This window comes from Leiobunum rupestre, chromosome 3 (genome assembly GCF_980474605.1).
Source record: "Leiobunum rupestre chromosome 3, qqLeiRupe1.1.hap1, whole genome shotgun sequence".
Lineage (NCBI taxonomy): Eukaryota > Metazoa > Arthropoda > Arachnida > Opiliones > Sclerosomatidae > Leiobunum > Leiobunum rupestre.
Genome location: NC_143386.1, coordinates 60,686,846 through 60,706,358, shown reverse-complemented (window position 1 = coordinate 60,706,358; position 19,513 = coordinate 60,686,846). Strand labels below are relative to the sequence as shown.

The 19,513-nt window shown below is 34.5% G+C and overlaps 1 protein-coding gene across 8 annotated transcripts in view; it reads left to right on the top strand.

Moving 5' to 3' along the window:
- Positions 1-19,513, top strand: part of LOC149953533 (TOX high mobility group box family member 4-like) — a 108,455-nt gene that overhangs the window by 57,038 nt on the left and 31,904 nt on the right. The window contains exon 1 of one of the 8 annotated variants that reach the window (XM_090168891.1): positions 13,351-13,469. The exons of 5 other annotated variants lie outside the window; for them this stretch is intronic. Coding sequence is in view for 1 of the 3 variants with exons in the window: in XM_090168888.1 (XP_090025014.1) it covers positions 14,263-14,289 (27 nt within the window). In the remaining 2 variants the exon portion in view is untranslated. Of the gene's footprint in view, positions 1-13,350; positions 13,470-13,854; positions 14,290-14,602; positions 14,747-19,513 lie in introns of those variants that run through there. 2 more of the 8 variants (XM_090168888.1, XM_090168892.1) reach the window with 2 other exon arrangements.

Here is a 19,513-nt window from a genome sequence, read left to right as displayed (position 1 = left end):
CTTAATTTCGAAAACGACGGTTGAATCTCAGAATTAAGAAAATGACAGGTTAATTTCAGAATTTCGAAAACGACGGGCGAATTTCTTAATTTCGAAAACGACGGGCGAATTTCTTAATTTCGAAAACGACGGGCGAATCTCTTAATTTCGAAAACGACGGGCGAATTTTTTAATTTCGAAAACGACGGTCGAATTTCTTAATTTTGTAAACGACGGCAATCTTTAAAATCCCGACAACTTCCAGTGTGACTATTCACTTACTTTTGATAACAGATGAATGAAGAAATGCATTAGCATTTAACTTAATTTGAGGTAATGGTATTGGTATTCCCGTAGGTTCGCAGTTAATTATCATTTCTTATCAAGGAGTTCATTAGAAGTTCCCGTCGCGCGCAAATCCTGGTAATATTTGTCCGTAATTTGAAGGAAACGAATTACTTTAATGAAATAATTAATCCCATCAATTCTCGCGCCAAAAATACGCTTCTCTAATGCAAAATGTGTTTTTACTTATTTTTTCCTCCCTCTGAGCGGGAACAATGATAAATTTGGCCCAAGTAGGAATATCATAATTTATATCTTACGCGATTATAATTGGTGGTTCTTTTTAGTCGTGATTAAGAGAAGAATTGTTTGCGAGAATAACGAGAAGAAACGCTTATTAATTTCTACTTTTGTTTATTTATTATTTTGGTTAATAACGATTGTTTGTCAGGGAAGAAAGATAATTTCCTTTTGCAGATTATGTTCCCAAGTACCATGTAATGGTCCTTCGCGAAGAAGGATGTTTTACCAAGAATGTAAATTGGTTAACTGAGAATATTGTGTAAGCACATTTTTATAAATACACGGGTCGCTCGGAAATTTTTCTATTTAGATTCTATTTTAATTAGTCACGGGGTTATAAAATATGTTTAATTAATAAAAAAAGGTCTTGGTAAAAGTTTCGAAAAGCTTTTAAAGTAATAATTACTTGAAAATTTAATATTTATGGCTGAAACATTTTATCCTAGTTTTGAATATTTTTACTTCTAAAAGCTTTCGACGAACTAACGAGAGATATTTTGAAATCTAATTAATAGATTATAATTTTATTGCATAATGCACCAAAATGGTTTTGTAGGGTAGGGCAGAAGTTATAGAAATCTTCCTTAGGATAAGGACTGTAAAAACACTTTCTTAGGATTAGCACTGTAGAAACACCTCTTTAGGATTCGGTCTGTTACAACTTTTTATTAGTATTCTATCTTTAAAAAATACTTAAATATTTAAAATAAATAGTTAAATATTTATTTTCTTGTTAAAAAAAAACTTCATTGGGATACAGAAGTCTAATTCTAGAAAATCAAATGGTTAGGATTCGAATGGTAAAAACACTTTTTTCAAAGTCGAATTGTATAAAACTGAAACCGTTGAGAAATTTTCTTTACAAATTGTATAAAAACTGAAGGCATTGAGAAATTTTCTTTGCAGAAAAACCTTATTTAGGATAATAGAAATAGGACTTTTACTCTTAAAATTCCCAGATATAGGTTAGAAACGTTTTGTTTTTTTTTTGAAACATTCACCCGATCCAAGTACGTATTCCCCCCCCCCCCCCAGGCACGAGAGGGGGGGGAAACCCGTCACCGGCGTAAGCTTCAATCGCGTCGGATAAAGTCAGTTTTAGGGAACCAATGAAATAGCGAGCTGATTTGTTTCTTTAAAAGCGTGAGGGAGATTGGATGCAACGCCAAAAATCTACTTCTCTAAACAGAAACATTTATCCCCGCTCTAAAACCTAAACAAAAAGAAACGTTTTTCTCTAATACGTTTTAAAACTGTTTATATATTTTTTTCATAGAACAATTTTTTTTTAAAAGATTTTAAATTTCAATTCTGAAGTGTGAAACTATTATTAACTTTTTTTAAAGCTAGAAAAAAATGTTCTCCTTCTAATCTGGCCAGTTAATCGACGAAAATATGTAGAGTTCTCGCCTTCCAAATGTTAAGAGAAACAACTTTGGGCGAAATCGTGACGAAATTTGGTGTTTTATCGGTTGCCGATCTGAGAGATTTTTTTTGAAAGCGGGAGGAAAGAAAGATTTAAGTCCCCCCCTCCCCGCGCCTCCGACTAATGCGAACGAGATTTCCCCTGGCCAAGATCCTGGTCTCGAAAGAAGGATTTAGTTTTTATTTAAAAATAATCGTTGCTCATCTGATCAAATTTTCATGATGGGGAAGAAAAATATGCCCTTGAATTAAATTGCGTTCATTTATTCCTGGATGTCGGTAATTTAATAATTCTATGGAGGTTACTTGCAATTTTTTAATTAAGGAAATTATTTTTAACCCGAAAAGAATCTTAACGTAATTATAACATAATTTCAGAATCGTGGTCTTATCCACTACGATACGTTTTATTGGTATAGGGAGCTAACAGTTCTACGTCACACAGGGTTCATACAAACCTGGAAAACCTGGAAATATCAGTGAAACAGATTCTTTCCAAAAAATCAGGGAAATATCAGGGAAATTTTAAATATTTAACCAAAACCGGGATATATCATGGAAATTCGTTTGAGTCTGGAAGCGCCTTAATAATGATATAATTTTTTTCGATTAAACGAAAACATAGTGTTTTAGCACCTGGAAATATCAGGGAAATTAATTTTCCAAATGTTGTATGAACCCTGGACACGACGTCACCCATGCTTTTTCCTATTGAACAAAATTCTACCCAAGATGGCGGGCACAGCCAAAGCTACGGAGTGTTAGTTTCCTATAGATAGATGTCACTTTTAAAAAAACATTTCTAAATTCTATAGAAAATGACCTAAATTTTCTATAAAATTTGTAGAAATGGATTTATAAAAGCGATGTTTACTATAGAAATAGGCTAGGAATTGATCGGTTATAAACTTAGAATTCTATAATATGTTATACAAAATCTATTGAAAACGTTTTAAGGGTGTAGTGCGAAAACGAAATTAACATCTGGATCACTATAAAAACACTGTAGAACACTCACTGTTGTTCTAGAACACTTTCAGATCATTTTTAACACAGTAGTAGATTCGTAGTTCATGTACTCAGAACCTGACCGTGTGATCTCAATTTGAACCGAATGTGATCTAAATGTGAACAGTGTAAACAGCGAAAAACATTTCGGGGAATTTTGACCCGAACCGTGTCAAAAACATTTAAAAAATTAAAGTTAATTTACTTCGAAGGGTAATCAACCAAGGGTGACGGTTCTTTCATTCGTTAAAGAAAGAAATGAATGCATTCTTAATTGCCCATAATAAATAACCCGTTTTTTATATTTTTAAAAAAATAATATTTTAAATTTCTTGCTTGTTATTTCTTTTTTCATAACATTGTCTATAATAAGGGCAATTTTGAGTTTCGCAAAAAGACTTCGTTCCTAATTTATTGGGTTTTTTTGCGGTCGCTATTAGGGTCCTTTTCTTCAAAACTTCCACCCTCCCCATCCAAACGTTCTTCGCAATTTATAACATTCAAGAAGAAGAATAAATAAATCTGTTGTTATTATTATCCTTAATTTAGTATCATTTGTTTGTTGGCCATTAAAGGTTTGTTAGGCTTTTACGTACACTTAATTCGTGGTAATAATATACGAAATGGGGGTTTCGAGAAATTAATGTCCAAGCTAGTTTCTCGATAGTTTAAAATGATATATTTTAAACACATCCGTGTTTGGCCAAACCAAGGTGGGCTGTATTTTTAAGAATAACGAGATGATGCTATTCCGATTATCGCTTGTTGCTTGTTTATGCGGGAATTTATATAATAATAAATTAGGAACCGTGAACGTGAGTTGTTTTGCAGAAACGTATTGTCTTATTATTCAATTGTTTATGTTTGGGCCTATTGGCACTCCTTCTTTCTCGTGAAATTCGAGAGTTTAGAGGGAATACATCACCGGTAATGTTACCTACGTAACCCATAAACCGGGCTGTATTTTTTAATTTTTGTTTTGAATATGGGAATAAAAAGTAATAGGCTGATAGTTCGTGGCAAGACGGCTTGAATTTGATGTGCAGTAGCATTGTTTAGAATTTCCAGAATCACTTTAAAAATGTTCGGTTGCATTTGTTCGAATTAATAAATTGGATTTGTTTCAAATTATCGAATTTAATTCTCTATTCGAGGGTATTTTAAACGATAGATCGGTTTCTACGTAGATTTCTAGAATATTTTCATAAACTCAGCAACAGCTGGTAAAAACCTTTTAAATGGTTCTTTGTTTGAAATACATAATTTCGAAGTATTAAATAAAATTATAAAACCAAAACAAGCAACCTAGTTTGAAGTAATGGAATTAGATAAAAAAAATTATAAGATACGAATTACCTAAAAATTACCTTACAATAAAAACATTATTTAAAAAGGACCTTCTAATAAAAACAATAAAAAATGAAAGACGATATTTAAAAATTAACTTACATTCTTACAATAAAACCATTATGTAAAATTACTTTACAATAAAACATTATTTAAAAATTACCTTACAATTAAAACATTATTTAAAATTACTTTACAATAAAAACATAAATTAACAATAACCTTACAATAAAACATAATTTAACAATAACCTTACAATAAAAACATTATTTAACAATAAAAAATCTTATTTAAAATTTACCTTACATTAAATTACCATTATATAAAATTATTTTAAATAGAGCTAATACCCAAGGCACCACCTTCGACCACATAAGCAATGTTGCTTGTGCGTGATCAAGTAACAGGTGGCCGGGTTACAATGCGTAGAAGGGTGGTGGCAAGCTCTTCATGCCACGCGAGCCAACCGTCAGCTCCCTACACTTACTATTATCGTTAACCTCAGCAAGTTTTTATGGGAAGGGGAAACCGAAGATCCCGGGGGGAAAACCCCTTTAAACCGTGGGGAGAGAACTTACAAACTCTACGCCGAAGGAGTGGTTCCGGATTTTAACCCAGTGCCACTAGCTGGGATTGAACCCGGCCCCTCTTGCTGCGAGGCGAAAATGCTAACCACTCCGCCACCTCACTTAACAACAATCCTACAATAAAAACATTTTATAAAATTTCTTTAAAATAAAACCATTATTTAAAATTACTTTACAATAAAACCATTATGTAAAATTACTTTACAATAAAAACAATATATAAAATTACTTTAAAATAAAAACAGTATATAAAATTACTTAATAATAAAAACAATGTATAAAATTAGTTAGCAATAAAAACATTTAAAAATTACCTTAAAATAAAACATTTTGTTTTAAAACTCTCCTGCGCATTGTTATAGTTAAGACAAATATACCAAGAATGTATTTATTTATACTCAGGGTATAAATAAATACATTCTTGAATATACAAAAATATCCAAACATTTTCTTTTAGATTGTTGAATAGGTAGGTGGAACAAAAACTATAATTTTGTAAATGCAATTATTCAAAGCCTTAAAAATCAATAACAATGTTTGTAATTTAAATAATAACAAGTACTAACGAAGTTTATAACTTTTAAGGTTTTAATAAAAGTCGACAAAACGAATAAAATGTGTTAAAATCCATTGTGTACGCTTTAAATGTATTCTCGCAAATATTTGCTTTTTTCTAATGAATCAACCTGAACTGTCGTCTGCTTTTTAAATTTTCGACCTTCCACGTGAACAGTCGGGAGAGGGAGGGGGGGGGGGTGGTAACTTATCCACCATTTCTATAAAATATTCTTTTGTCCTTGTTTTTTAATTAACGACTTTCAATAATAATAATAATAATAATAATAACAACAGCGAATGTAAATTTACGGTGAGTCGTATATTTGTAATTTCTCGTTGTTTTGACATAATACTCTCGTATAAATCATAAAACAAGCAAAATAACGCTCATAAATTTCTCCATTAATATTCCAAAGGCGTTCTCTCGGATATTCCCTTTTTTTTTAGTTTTTGATTTTGTTGGGAGGGAACGCCTTATTTTTATCCCGATAGATGGTGTTCTGATGCTTAATTTTGCATCCTGGAAAATAGGCCACGGAGAAAAGGCTTAGGCTTAACAATTTTTGCGTTCATGGTTTAACGCTTTTTCTGTTTTCTTCGTGGTTTCTCGTTAATTTGATTTTAATACTGGTTGTAACAGAAGTATATAATCCGAAATTAATGGGGGAAATTTTATTACGCGTATCTTGTGAAGAAATAGCTGCATACGGGCCCGTGCGAAAAACACGGAAGAGACAGCTAGCAGGAGACCCATATTTTCTGGATGCGCTACGTTATAGTGACATCTATCGGTGACCAAAATTAGTATTTGGAAAATATTTTCTGGATGCGCTACGTAATAGTTTACTTGTCACTATATGCCATTATATGTTAAATTTGCCTTTATTTGTCACTATATGCCATTATATGTTAAATTTGCCTTTATTTGTCACTATATGCCATTATATGTTAAATTTGCCTTTATTTGTCACTATATGCCATTATATGTTAAATTTGCCTTTATTTGTCACTATATGCCATTATATGTTAAATTTGCCTTTATTTGTCACTATATGCCATTATATGTTAAATTTGCCTTTATTTGTCACTATATGCCATTATATGTCAAATTTGCCTTTATTTGTCACTATATGCCATTATATGTCAAATTTGTCATTACTTGTCACTATATGCCATTATATGTCAAATTTGCCATTACTTGTCACTATAGGCCATTATATGTCAAATTTGCCATTACTTGTCACTATATGCCATTATATGTCAAATTTGCTATTATTTGTCACTATATGCCATTTGGTCAAATTTGCTATTATTTGTCACTATATGCCAGTATATGTCAAATTTGCTATTATTTGTCACTATATGACATTATGTCAAATTCGACATTATTTGACACTATATGCCACTTTATCTCAAATTGGCCATTATTTGTCACTGACATGACCTTTATTCCAAAAAGTGACATTTTAGCAACCAACTGACTTTCTGAATCGGGGTAATGAAATATGTTTCTACGCGAGTTCTGAAGAGCGCAAATTTTCAGGGAAAGCCGAATCAATGCCCAAAAATAAACCACCTGACGATACAAAATGTAAAAATTAAACTGCTTTGCTTAGGGATAAACTCGTTGTAACAATTATAGAAATTTACTACAACGAAGATACTAAGGTAAACGTTTAAGTGGTAAAAATTAGCATTATAGGCTGATACATACTTATCTCTAAGATATATACTATTTACTTCTGGTAGTAATTATTTACGAAACCACGTCGCAACGGCTGAGATAAAAGAGCACTTGTAAAATAAAGGCTTTGATTAATACATAAATTTAAGCCTAACGAAAAATAAATTTTTAGTTTCGCTCAATCGTAATGATTAATAAACAACACGTATTTTTGTTTTGTGTATATTTATTGAAATAGATAATATCTTATTTGAGGTTTTCCAATTCTTCATTTCTGCTTGGTTGGTTTTTAAGGACATGATTTGTTTAAAATTGTAATTTAATTTTTGCATATTTAATTTCTACCTCCCCATTTCCCCCCTCCCGACACAAGTAGAACAGTACGAGGTCAACAAAACTCCACCGCTACCCAGTGACAGTTCTCCAAGGTTTCCTTTAAATATTGTCATACGGTTGTCATTAGTAGGGAATTATTGGTCTATCCGAAAGCTGTTAGCGGCCACGTCATAGACTGTTTAGCCAAAAGTAGCTATCGAATTTGGTCCGTACCTTAATTAGTCTTATAATTATCATAATTAAAATAATGGCATTTTTGTTTCACAATTTTAAGATCAAATCACATGAGTAAGCATTTAAGCCAAAATTTGTTTGTCAAACCAGTTTTTGAGTTGAGTTCTTAAAACAAATTGCTTTATTTACTATTTATTCTCAAAAGAACCTTTACTACTAAAAAGCGGGTAAAAACCGGGAAATATCAGTAAGGAACCGGATAAAAACCGGCAAATATCAGTAAGAATGGAATCGGGTAAAACCGGCAAATATCAGTAAGGAAGGAATCGGGTAAAACCGGGAAATATCAGTAAGGAAGGAATCGGGTAAAACCGGGAAATATCAGGTAGAAATCGGGTAAAACCGGGAAATATCAGGTAGAAATCGGGTAAAACCGGGAAATATCAGGTAGAAATCGGGTAAAAACCGGGAAATATCAGTAAGGAACCGGGTAAAAACCTGATAATACTAGGGAATTTTTTTAAAAGCTAGAAATACCAAGGAAAATTCGTGTGTAACTTGAAAATAGCAGGTAAATCTGTTTTCCAAATGTTGCCTGAATCCCACTACTAATATCGGTATGTCTTCCAGATGTCGCTGTCGGCACTCATTTCAGAATTTAGTTTGTGCTCGTTACACCATATTTAAAACGTTTCGTATATTATTACCCGAAACGGTTAATGTTTAAAAGCGTTTTGTAAATATGCTTATTATGAAAATGCTAATAGGTAAAAATGGATTTTAAAATTGCAATTTGGCGGGCCGCTGGCAAGTCGTCGCGTGACAGCCGCTCATTTCCAATTCGAAAAATCTCATTACGTATCCCCCTTTCGAATAAAACAGAAAATGTATTAACGCAGTGAACAGGCTTTAAAACGATGTACTGTATGCGTTTATTGACCAAAAATAACTTCATATAATCGCATTCTGAGGAATCATACCTCTCCGTAAGCCTTGGTTCGCACATATAAGCGTATATTGTAATATTGATTTTGCTCACGAAGGAACGGCCTAGGTCGGGGGTTAAAAATGTTGAATTTTATATAATGCACCGCCTATTTGTTGAACGTCACCAAAAGTAAATAATATATATTTTAGAGTAAGTATATATCTTCCATTACTGCTAATGTTAGTCGATTTGTACACGTACCTACTCAGGATCGCAAAAGGTACATTTTAATATAAAAAATACAAGATACCTTATATTAAAAAATTTAATTCTATGATTATATCAGAAGTATATCATACATTTCTTACTGTAGAAGTGTCCAGGCTATACAAATGAAAATATATACCTAAACTGGTTTCCAAAAGCACATTTAAAAAAATGCAAGGTACCTATTGTACCTTATATTATAAAAATTAAATCTATGATTATATCAGAAGTATGTAATATATTTCTTACTGTAGAAGTATCCATGCTATTTTGATATTTTCATAGCCTAGATGGTAACTGCTATCGTAAGGTATGTATTTTATACTTCTGACCAAACGTACAATGGTTACCTTGTAAATTTTTTAAATTGGAGATTTTAAGAAAGATTTTTCTAGAATATGAAATGGCGGAATATTTTGAGTGTTTTCCCGTCTTTTTATTTTTCCCAAGACAACCCTCGACCATGAATCGACGAGAAACATGTCGATTTCAGTCCTCACAGAGATTTATTTGGCGACTTTATTGGACACACTTCAATTGTCGCTCTCATATCGGGGCGGTACCCGGATGACAACGGTTGGCGGAATTTCATTTAAATATATTATTATTATTATTATTATCGTGTACATATCCTTCTTGCAAATAAAAACAAAAACATGGCAAGGGTTCGTACACGACCTGGAAAAGTCAGTGAATTTGAAATATATTCTTAATAAAATAAGATTGGTTTTTGTATTTCAACTAGTGTTGTAAGTCGGAAAATTTTCAGTGGAAAATTTCCCGCTCGGAAAATTTTCCGGAAAATGACCGAGGCTTTTTTTTTCCGGAAATTTTCCGTATTTTCCCGAAAAAAATAAAAAAAAGTTTTCATTCCATGATTAGTCCAATACATTGTTTGCATATTTAAATAAAGCGGAATTTTCACCTATTTTTTTCGAATCTGAAAGTAAAACTAAACCTCTAGACTAGTTTTAACTGATTAACAATGTAACACTATTAAGGGTTTGTAGTATGTTTACTGTTATTCGACATTTTATATCGATAAAAAGTTGAAAACATTAAAAACCCTTAAAAAGTAATTTGTTTAAATTTGTTATTTTTCCGATTTGCGGAAAATTTTCCGGAAAATATTCTGGACATTTTTCCGCATTTTATTTTTCTGAAAAATTAACAACACTCGTGAGTAACTTTTCGGGTGACGTAAAATTACTATTGGGACTTTTGAAATCTATTTTGTCGTTACTCTAGGAATTGAGTTAGTAAATTAGGTAAATTTTAAAATTATTTCTTTGGCCAACTTGGGTCGAAATTTGGTCAGAAAGTAGCAGTATGACAACGTAGGATTAGCCATAACGATCATTTTGTTTTCTCTATAGGAAATAGGATATGTGACGTCCTGTGACGTGGCATGAAGGGCCTGCGACCTCCCTCCTACGCATTGTAACCCGGCCACCTGTTTAAAGCCATTATAAGTCTCTAGATGACTTGGGCTTAAGGTGGTACCTTGGTAATTAGCCTAGCTGATTAAATAGATCGATTAAATAATTTAGTTCACTCAAATATGTGAAAACCCAGTTGGTCAACACAAAAAATATATATTTTGAAACCGAAATTTTCTTCGAATAATTTGGTAATCCTTAATTTTAAAGGAACTGTGGACTTTAAACTAATTTGTAAATTGTATATCCCATATAAAATTATTGTTAAAAATGACTATAATTTAAGTTATGGTCAAAATTACAAACGAGCTAATCAACGCGAGGGGTACTTTTATGTCCTGCTTTTTTGGTCAAAATGTAGCTTATGCATCTTGTTTTGCTTTCGACGCTAGCGACATCTGTTGAAGAAAGAGCTATTTCACGTCGAGACGATTAAGTGTAGATTACACCACTTCACTAATAAAGGTTTTGCGCATTTACAATGACTATAATGCATAATATCAGAAGTAAATGAACCGAAGCTATTGGAATTGACCTGAAAACTGGGAGGCATTTTCCTTATGGAAATCTAGTTAAAACGAAGCTGATGTTCAGCCCCATTTACTCCCACGATAAATTGCACTAGAGAATTGTGGGTACTATATTCCCTATGTTAACGCTGTATATAATTCTGTAATTTAAGAGCGCGCTCTAAAAAAAACGTGAGAAATTATGAGCGCTCGTTTTGAAATTATGTAATGACAGGTATCATATCAATATCACGTGTTATTTTATCCATTTAAATGTAACTTAAGCCTAACAAAAGGTAACATCAGTAGTTCAGTACGGTGCTTAGCTGTTTCCTCCGAGAGACGGTAGGTGGCGATAGTAAAACTTAGGCTCGATAGCCACTTAGCTCGTGAAATTTTAAAGTATGCTTTAAACTATGTTTCCAACTTTCCACAAGGAAAATGTCTCCAACATTGCCAATATAGGTCTGATAACTGCGGTTCATTTACTTCTGATAATAAGTAATATTTTCTTTTCTCTATTTTCTTAAAAATCTTAGAAAAAAACTGCCATAGATGGCAATAAATACTGAAGTGGTGAATTCGGCGAATTTATAATACATAAAATAGGTCGTGACACGTGGTTTTTAGTACGGAGATTTTAAAGATTTCAAACGTGAAGAGTAATAGGACGCTGAAGGCTCTTACAACCTCATTATTTTAACACATCATTATTTTGGCGAGGCTGCTAAATATATCGCGGGGTTGAAACTAATTCTTCCCCTCTGCTTACCCCCGCTTAAAAAAACCACACAAACGATGCCCCAAGAATTGTCTTAGTAGTAGCGGAACATGCTAATAAAGGTATTTAGAGAATGCAAATTATCCTCGTGGAGGATGTGGAGGTGTGAGATGGGAAACGGAGCTGAGGGGGTGTACGCGGGGAGGTGACGAAAATAGAGCGTAGCGCGCCCTAGCGGTTGACCTCGGCGGTCTCCGGGATCACCTTCCGTCCTGAGTCCGGAGATCGTTCTGTCAGTCGAGCCAGCACTTCAAAACGGACAGGTTGGCGCGGAGATGAGAGGGAAATCTCGGTTCCATTTTTATTTCAGTCTCCTCCTCCTCATCCCTATTCCGGATGACGTACGCCTTACGTCATCCGTTACTTAGCAACTGACAGTCTATTCATTTTGTGTCAGTTTTGCTTGTACAACGATACTAGTTGGCGCTCCTTGTAAAAGCAACAGAGTCGAAGCAATTTCACCAATCAATATTCCCTCCCCCCGCCGCCCCCCCCCGGTTAGAGCGTACATTGCCCACGTGGCCCCCTCCCCCTTCCCTCGTTGCCGACCCCTTCGGCACCCCTACTTTAATCTGGAAAGTCCCCCCCTTTATACCACCCTTTGCATCTGAAAATTCTTCTCTTTCAATTCTGAAAGCTTTTTCTTTCCCCCCTCCCCCCCGCATCTACCCCGTTCCACCCCCTTCCCCCGCCCCCGACGTTTTCTGAAGAGACTTTAAATAACCGTTGCTAGATTAGAAACACAAATAATGTTTTCTGGCCGAAAGCAATCTCGTGTTCTACTGGAATCCACGATGCCGAGGCTTAGAAAACTTGCACCCCCCCTTTCCATCCCCGTCCGCATACTTTTTTTTAAACCGAAACCGAGGCTTAACTCTTTTCTATTCTAAAACCGAGGCTTATGTTTATAGAAATACCTTCATTAACCGTTTTCACGCGATTTTTCGCGTTACAAATTGAGGCAGTCGGACACAACGGCTCGTTTTTATATCGTTCTCGCTTTCGTTTCAATTTAAGCGGGCCAATAAGCTCGCGCTAAGCCTAACATGGCAGCTGCCACGGTTTTTGGCGGGAAAATAGCGCCACACCGCGGATGAGAAAGAACGCAATAAAAAGGGTTTTTGGAGAAAATTTATGCATTTTAGTCGCGATAAGACCTCATTTACTCAACGCTGTTTTTTAACGAAATTTTTCTTGAAAGGCACGAAATATAAAAGGAAGAATAAAAAAGTAAACAAAAAAAGATGGCTGAAAAATGGACGAATTTAAATTATCGTTGTTAGTTTTTGCTTAATATAAGCGAAACGGGGGGGATGAAAGCCATTATTATTTTGATAGCTTAATGAAAACGGGGGGGGGGGGGGGGCGCTTGAGGATTTTTTTTCAGCCAGATTTATAGTTATTTCTCGAGTTAATCTTGTTGCGCGCTGTAGCGGCAACTTACGCGCCCTCTAGCGCTCTCCGAGAGAATCATTCTCGTGTGTATGTGTTGTTCTTGCTAGATGGCCCATAAAAACTAAAGAAACGGTTTTTGGGCCTTCACTTAAGAATCATTTTCTATTTATTTCACCATGGCATAACAAAAATATAATGGTACCTTAGGAAATAAACTTAAATTTTTTTTAAACGTTCGTTCAGTTCGATAGGGTTTAAATAAAAATAAAAGTACCAAGAAAAAAACGGTATAGCCTGGGGCTAAAATACACAAGATTTGTATTCGTTAAAAAAACAACCTAAAACATTTCGAGTAGTTTTTCGGAGGTGAATGACATTGGGAATAATCCCGTCTTATTGTTGAAATACGAAAAAATAGCATCATAAAGACCAGTTTTCTTTCATTTCTTGGTCATTTTTGACAGGTAATTTTTTTCATTGCTTCTCAACTGTTGTTGTAAAAGAGGGGTTTCTTCGAAAGCTGTACTTCAAAACTAACTTGAATTTACGTTTTTCCAACTGCGTGAACTTTTAGGTACGACTATAAACCGTACGATGTTATTGCACTCAATTTATCTAGTATAAAAAACCCATCCAATTTAAGCCTTTGTATATAATTGTGGGAGTAATAATTTTTATTATTATTTAACAACGGGGGTGAGTAAAACCGCAATTAACAATTATTTTTAATCATCCATCTTTGCTAGAAGGTTGCAGGCTGTTTTTTAATTAGGGCTAATTACGCTTTTTAAAGTCACGGAAAACCATGTCCCGCGTGGGCATCAGCTTTCGTACCAGGTTTTTTTTTTGCGTCTTTCGTAGGCCTCGGTCGTGAAAAGAGGAATAATGTTAAAATATTTCCTTCGAACGTCTGAAAAATATGTTTCTGGACCAGTTCTATAGGGTAGTGGAATAAATTTGAGCTACTCAATCGAGAGAAAAACGCTTACAATGTCAGTTGGGTAAAATAAATCCGCTTTTCTACCCCGGATTTTATTTTTCGACAAATTTTTCCTCGTTTTCGATTTCGTCGCCTTCGGCGCTGCGGTTCCCTCTCTCGCTCTCCCCTTCCCCGTTTTTTTTAAACAATATTTTTAAAGATGGCCGCGCCATAAAGTATCGGACGCGCGTGGTTTTTACTCGCTGTTTTAACGTTTCGTAGGACTTCATTTTAAGTTACATTTCGTTTTTATTGTCGTTATAAAACTGTGATATTCGATGCAGATCAAGTGCCTCTCCCCTTGGGTGAGTTTATTTGCATTGCAAATTGTTTAAGTTTACATTTGACGCGAAATACTCGCTAAGCCTCGGTTCGCGACTATCAGCTGCTCGCGCGTGTTCTCGTACTTTTTTTTCGGGCTGCGTGGCGTCCGTTGAGAGAAATGAAAAATATCAAAGACACAAATAAGTCAGATGCTAAAACACGTGTGATATGCGTGTTTAGCTACTGTCGAGGCCCAGTAATAGCCTTTGTTATTTCAATATACTTGGTAATATAGGCTTACCCGATTAACGTTTTTTTGTCGTGCGCGAAAGCAACCCTAGATGTTAGTTTCTCTATAACCCCATATCAATTTATCAATGTATGTTTAGTTGCCCGCTGAGGCACAACTGTTGGCCTCAATTTTCGAATCAGCGTTCCTCCGTGTCTTTAAACAAATTGTGTGACATAATTTCCAAGCTTCATTAGCGAAATATTTAGGTGAGGCTGGCTTTTCTCATTTTTTTTATCTCGTGTACGTTGTAACCAAACTTTGTTTTTCGTAAATAAAATAAAACGCTGATTACATAAATGTAATATAAAATACAAATTACTTTGAGCCAATATTTATATTACACGTATAAGCGAATAATAATGTAAATATAACGCAAGCATCTTATCTAAAATATTTTATCGAAAGATAAGACCTCGAAGCAAAGTACATTTTTTTAACCGTTAGAATGGCCTACTAATTATAGAACGATATGATCGGTAAGAAATGGTTTTACTTAACCTTAGGACTATTTAATTTAAAATTAATTATACACGTGGTTCCGCCTGGACTTTTATGATTGTTTTCGTCGTCGAACGGGACTTTGGCGATACCCTTTCCGCCGTCGAACGGGACTTTGGCGATACCCTTTCCGCCGTCGAACGGGACTTTGGCGATACCCTTTCCGCCGTCGAACGGGACTTTGGCGATACCCTTTCCGCCGTCGAACGGGACTTTGGCGATACCCTTTCCGCCGTCGAACGGGACTTTGGCGATACCCTTTCCGCCGTCGAACGGGACTTTGGCGATACCCTTTCCGCCGTCGAACGGGACTTTGGCGATACCCTTTCCGCCGTCGAACGGGACTTTGGCGATACCCTTTCCGCCGTCGAACGGGACTTTGGCGATACCCTTTCCGCCGTCGAACGGGACTTTGGCGATACCCTTTCCGCCGTCGAACGGGACTTTGGCGATACCCTTTCCGCCGTCGAACGGGACTTTGGCGATACCCTTTCCGCCGTCGAACGGGACTTTGGCGATACCCTTTCCGCCGTCGAACGGGACTTTGGCGATACCCTTTCCGCCGTCGAACGGGACTTTGGCGATACCCTTTCCGCCGTCGAACGGGACTTTGGCGATACCCTTTCCGCCGTCGAACGGGACTTTGGCGATACCCTTTCCGCCGTCGAACGGGACTTTGGCGATACCCTTTCCGCCGTCGAACGGGACTTTGGCGATACCCTTTCCGCCGTCGAACGGGACTTTGGCGATACCCTTTCCGCCGTCGAACGGGACCTAAATAATGAAAGTTTCGTATGAATTTTACATTATCGAATTTCAGTACTTTTCAATTATGAAGTTCACTCTCCTTAAAATAATTTTAAATTTGATAGGTTATCAATTTAATTAAATCAGCGAAACCCCCCGAAGCTAAATACGTTGGTTTCGTTGAAACGCTAGCCTTGAGTTATAGCACATTAACTAATCAACTTAAGAAACCAAATCTAGTTCAAGCGCTAAAGGAATGTTGATCTATACGCGCGGAAAATTTGCGTGTAAAGGTGAAATGGAAGACATTGACTTTGCATGTGAAGCGTAGGTGGTGTCATACTTTTAGAAAATATTATAGACTTATGGTTATATCGTCCCGAAATCAATATCTATTCTATCTGAAATCGTATCGTTAATATTGCCCATAATTTAGTAACAATATATTTACGAACGCGCAAATCAATATTTCTATGTTTTTGTTAATTTAAACCCGTAAAAGTAATATTGTTATTTAAACACTGGGGTAATTATTCAAATGAAGGTATATATTTGGTCGTGCTCTTACTGATAATTTAATTCGGTCAAATTAAAATTGCACGTCTGCCATAAATAATCTATAATCATATAGAGAGCCCTTTCGTATATACACGAAAATAACTATAATTAATACTTAATAACTAGCTATAGAGTTTTTAATAGAGAAAAATTTAAAGGGCTTTTTATAGCAGTTATTTTGATATTAAACATACCAGTGTATGGTAACAGACAAAGGTATAATGACCTTGGGTTACTAATGACTACAAATTTGGTATTAATTTTAATGAGAAAATACCCATAGAAATTAATTACTAACGTATACCAACGTACATCATAATTTAGGGATTAATTATAATTGAGTTAATTAATGTTTTTCGTTATGGTTGGAATTCGTCATATATATTTCGACCCGTATGATTTTTATTAAAAAAATTAAAACTGGTTTAAGTCATTTTTTTCTCTCGTGTGCCTCTTGCGAAAAATATCTACCTTTACCTAATTACACCATTGGCTCGTAGTAGCGGCTTAATTTATTAGATTGCAAAAACACGTCGACCTTGAAAACGTGGAACCCATTGTAATCAATTTAGCATTGTTTCAAACCTTAAATTATAATTCCCCTTTTAAAACTAAACGTTTGTAAAATGAGCAATTTTTAGCGACCAAACTCTACGGTAATCGTTCTTTTAGTTATGACCTTTTGAATTGTTTTTTAGAGACTAACCGCTTGAGGGACTTATAAAATTTCCTTTTTTTAAAAGATTTTTTAAAGAAATCATAGAAGCCTAAATATTTTTCTCGATAAAATCCGGAAAAAAGTGCTTAAAAATTAAGGTTAATTGATTGAAATTGAATTTGAGTTTTAAATTATGTAGTATACGAATTTATGGCAATTTATTAAAAAAGCATACCTAATTCAAAGTAAATTGTTCCCAATTTTAATTGTTGGTTTTGTTTAATGAATATTTATTGGCGTTTCCAAAAAATATATACTAGTACCACTGGTAAAAAGTGAATAATATTTTGGGTATTAAGAAGTGATAAAAATCTCAACCTGAATTTAAAGTGTATTCAAATTTTATTTAAATTTTTAAAATTTTTAATGGTACTAATATAATGATTTTGACTTACAAGGAGACGACCCGAGGTGATAATCACCGATTTGGTTCAAACTCGGGTATAGTGTACACCTCCATGTACCTTAAAAAACCTGTAAGGGAATAGTTGCGACGAGCTTTCGTTTTGCCATGGTAACCGAAAACGTTTTTGACAAAGTGATTTTGGATTTTTCCGTTGAAAATAACATGGGAATCTGAAGGATTTTAAAAAATGAAAAAAATTTAAATATTTCAAAACCGTTAAAAAAAAATTAAATGGATTTTAAAAATTAAATTTAGTCAAGTTTAAATGCAATTTGGTCAATTGGGGGGGGGGACCCGTAAAATCCTTCAGATTCCCATGTTATTTTCAATGGAAATAATTCCAAATCATGTTGTCAAAAACGTTTTCGGTTGCCATGGCAAAACGAAAGCCCGTCGCAACTTTTCCCTTGTAGGTTTTTCAAGTTACATAGAGGTGTACATTATACCCGACTTTGAACAAAATCAGTGATTATCACCTCGGGTCGTCTCCTTGTTAGTATGGCGCTAGTTATATTAAAAAAACCAAACTTTAAGGATTTAGTTCGTACTCTCCTTCAATACCAAATATTTCATTTAATAATATAAATATTCACCGCCACTGATACAAGCAATTAATTAATCTATTAGACGGGATAGAGATGCGTTAAATGTTCAAAAATTATCAAATCGACTTGAATATAAACGCGGTTCATCAATTTACGCTGTCAATCTAAACCATTTTGGTAGTTAATTTTCCGGACATGTATCCAAAGTATATCACGCAAGGTTTTCTAAATATTACCTCGTCAAATAGAGCTAGTATTGACGATATTAAGTCCTGGGTTAGTTCAGACTCATTTACGCGATGCATGTTATTAAAAACGTGCTCTACTTTCGTTTAACCAATGATTAAAAATAGAGAAACGATTAAGAATAACAGAAGTATATGATATCTTTTACAAGAGAAGTATTTATCTACCAATCTTAATGTTATTCTCTTGAAACATTAACTTGGTTTAAAAAAAGTTTGAAAGTAGGCCTACACTAAAAATAAAAATCTGATAAAAGTAATATCTGATAGACATAATCTATAAAGTTCCAAAATGAGAAATTTATAAACGTGGGCAGCGAAAACAGGGAATTTTTTGTGGCAACCCCAGGGCCCCCAGAGGTCCTATAATTCCTATAAATCCTATATTTTCAAAAATGTCTTATAACATCCTATATTTTTAGCAAAATCCCCTAAACGTCCTATAAAACCCTATAATTTTGATATTTTGCCCAATTCAAATCCACCACGCAGTGAAATAGCTAGATTTAGCTATAGGATAAATTCCTATACCAAGTCATTCTAGTCTATACTTTTGTTATTGTTAACATTGTTAGCTACTAGTATATTTTGTGATAAAATGGTTAAATATTTTCTATTTTTAAGTGAAAATCTAAGATTTATTTCTCTAAATATGGATTTGGTTTTTAAATGCATAAAGTTAGTAAATTAATAGCATATAAAGTCCTATAAAATCCTATAATTTTGTAAAAATAGTCCTATAAAGTCCTATATTTTTAGAAATATAATCCTATTTTTCCTTTAAAAATATTTAACCCTGTTGTAACGGTTAACATTTTATGGAATCAACGTCTATCCTTCATAGATGCATCGATACGTGTTACATTTTAAAGGCCTAGTTGGATACTTATCTCATTAGATTTGTTATAAACTTCTGATAATACTTAATGCCTTTCATCAGTTTATTGGCACTTTTTTAAAGTGCCGTGTAGGGTAAAATTGGGCTCCATTTCGACTGACAAAAGCTCTTAATTAAACAGTGTTTTAGTTTTGTTTAATCAGTACACTATACGTGTATCAGCGGTATTGATTAAAATATTGCAATAAAGTAACGTAGCCTTCTTGTTTAAATGTTGCTTTTACGTCAACGAGCGCGCGCTACAGTCGGCAGACGAATAAAGGTTTTTCTAGCGCGCGTGCCAATCGCGCGTGCGCTGAATTATACTTATAAAGCTGCTGGGTCTTGCGGCGTTAGAGCAACGTTTTCACAAGTTGGG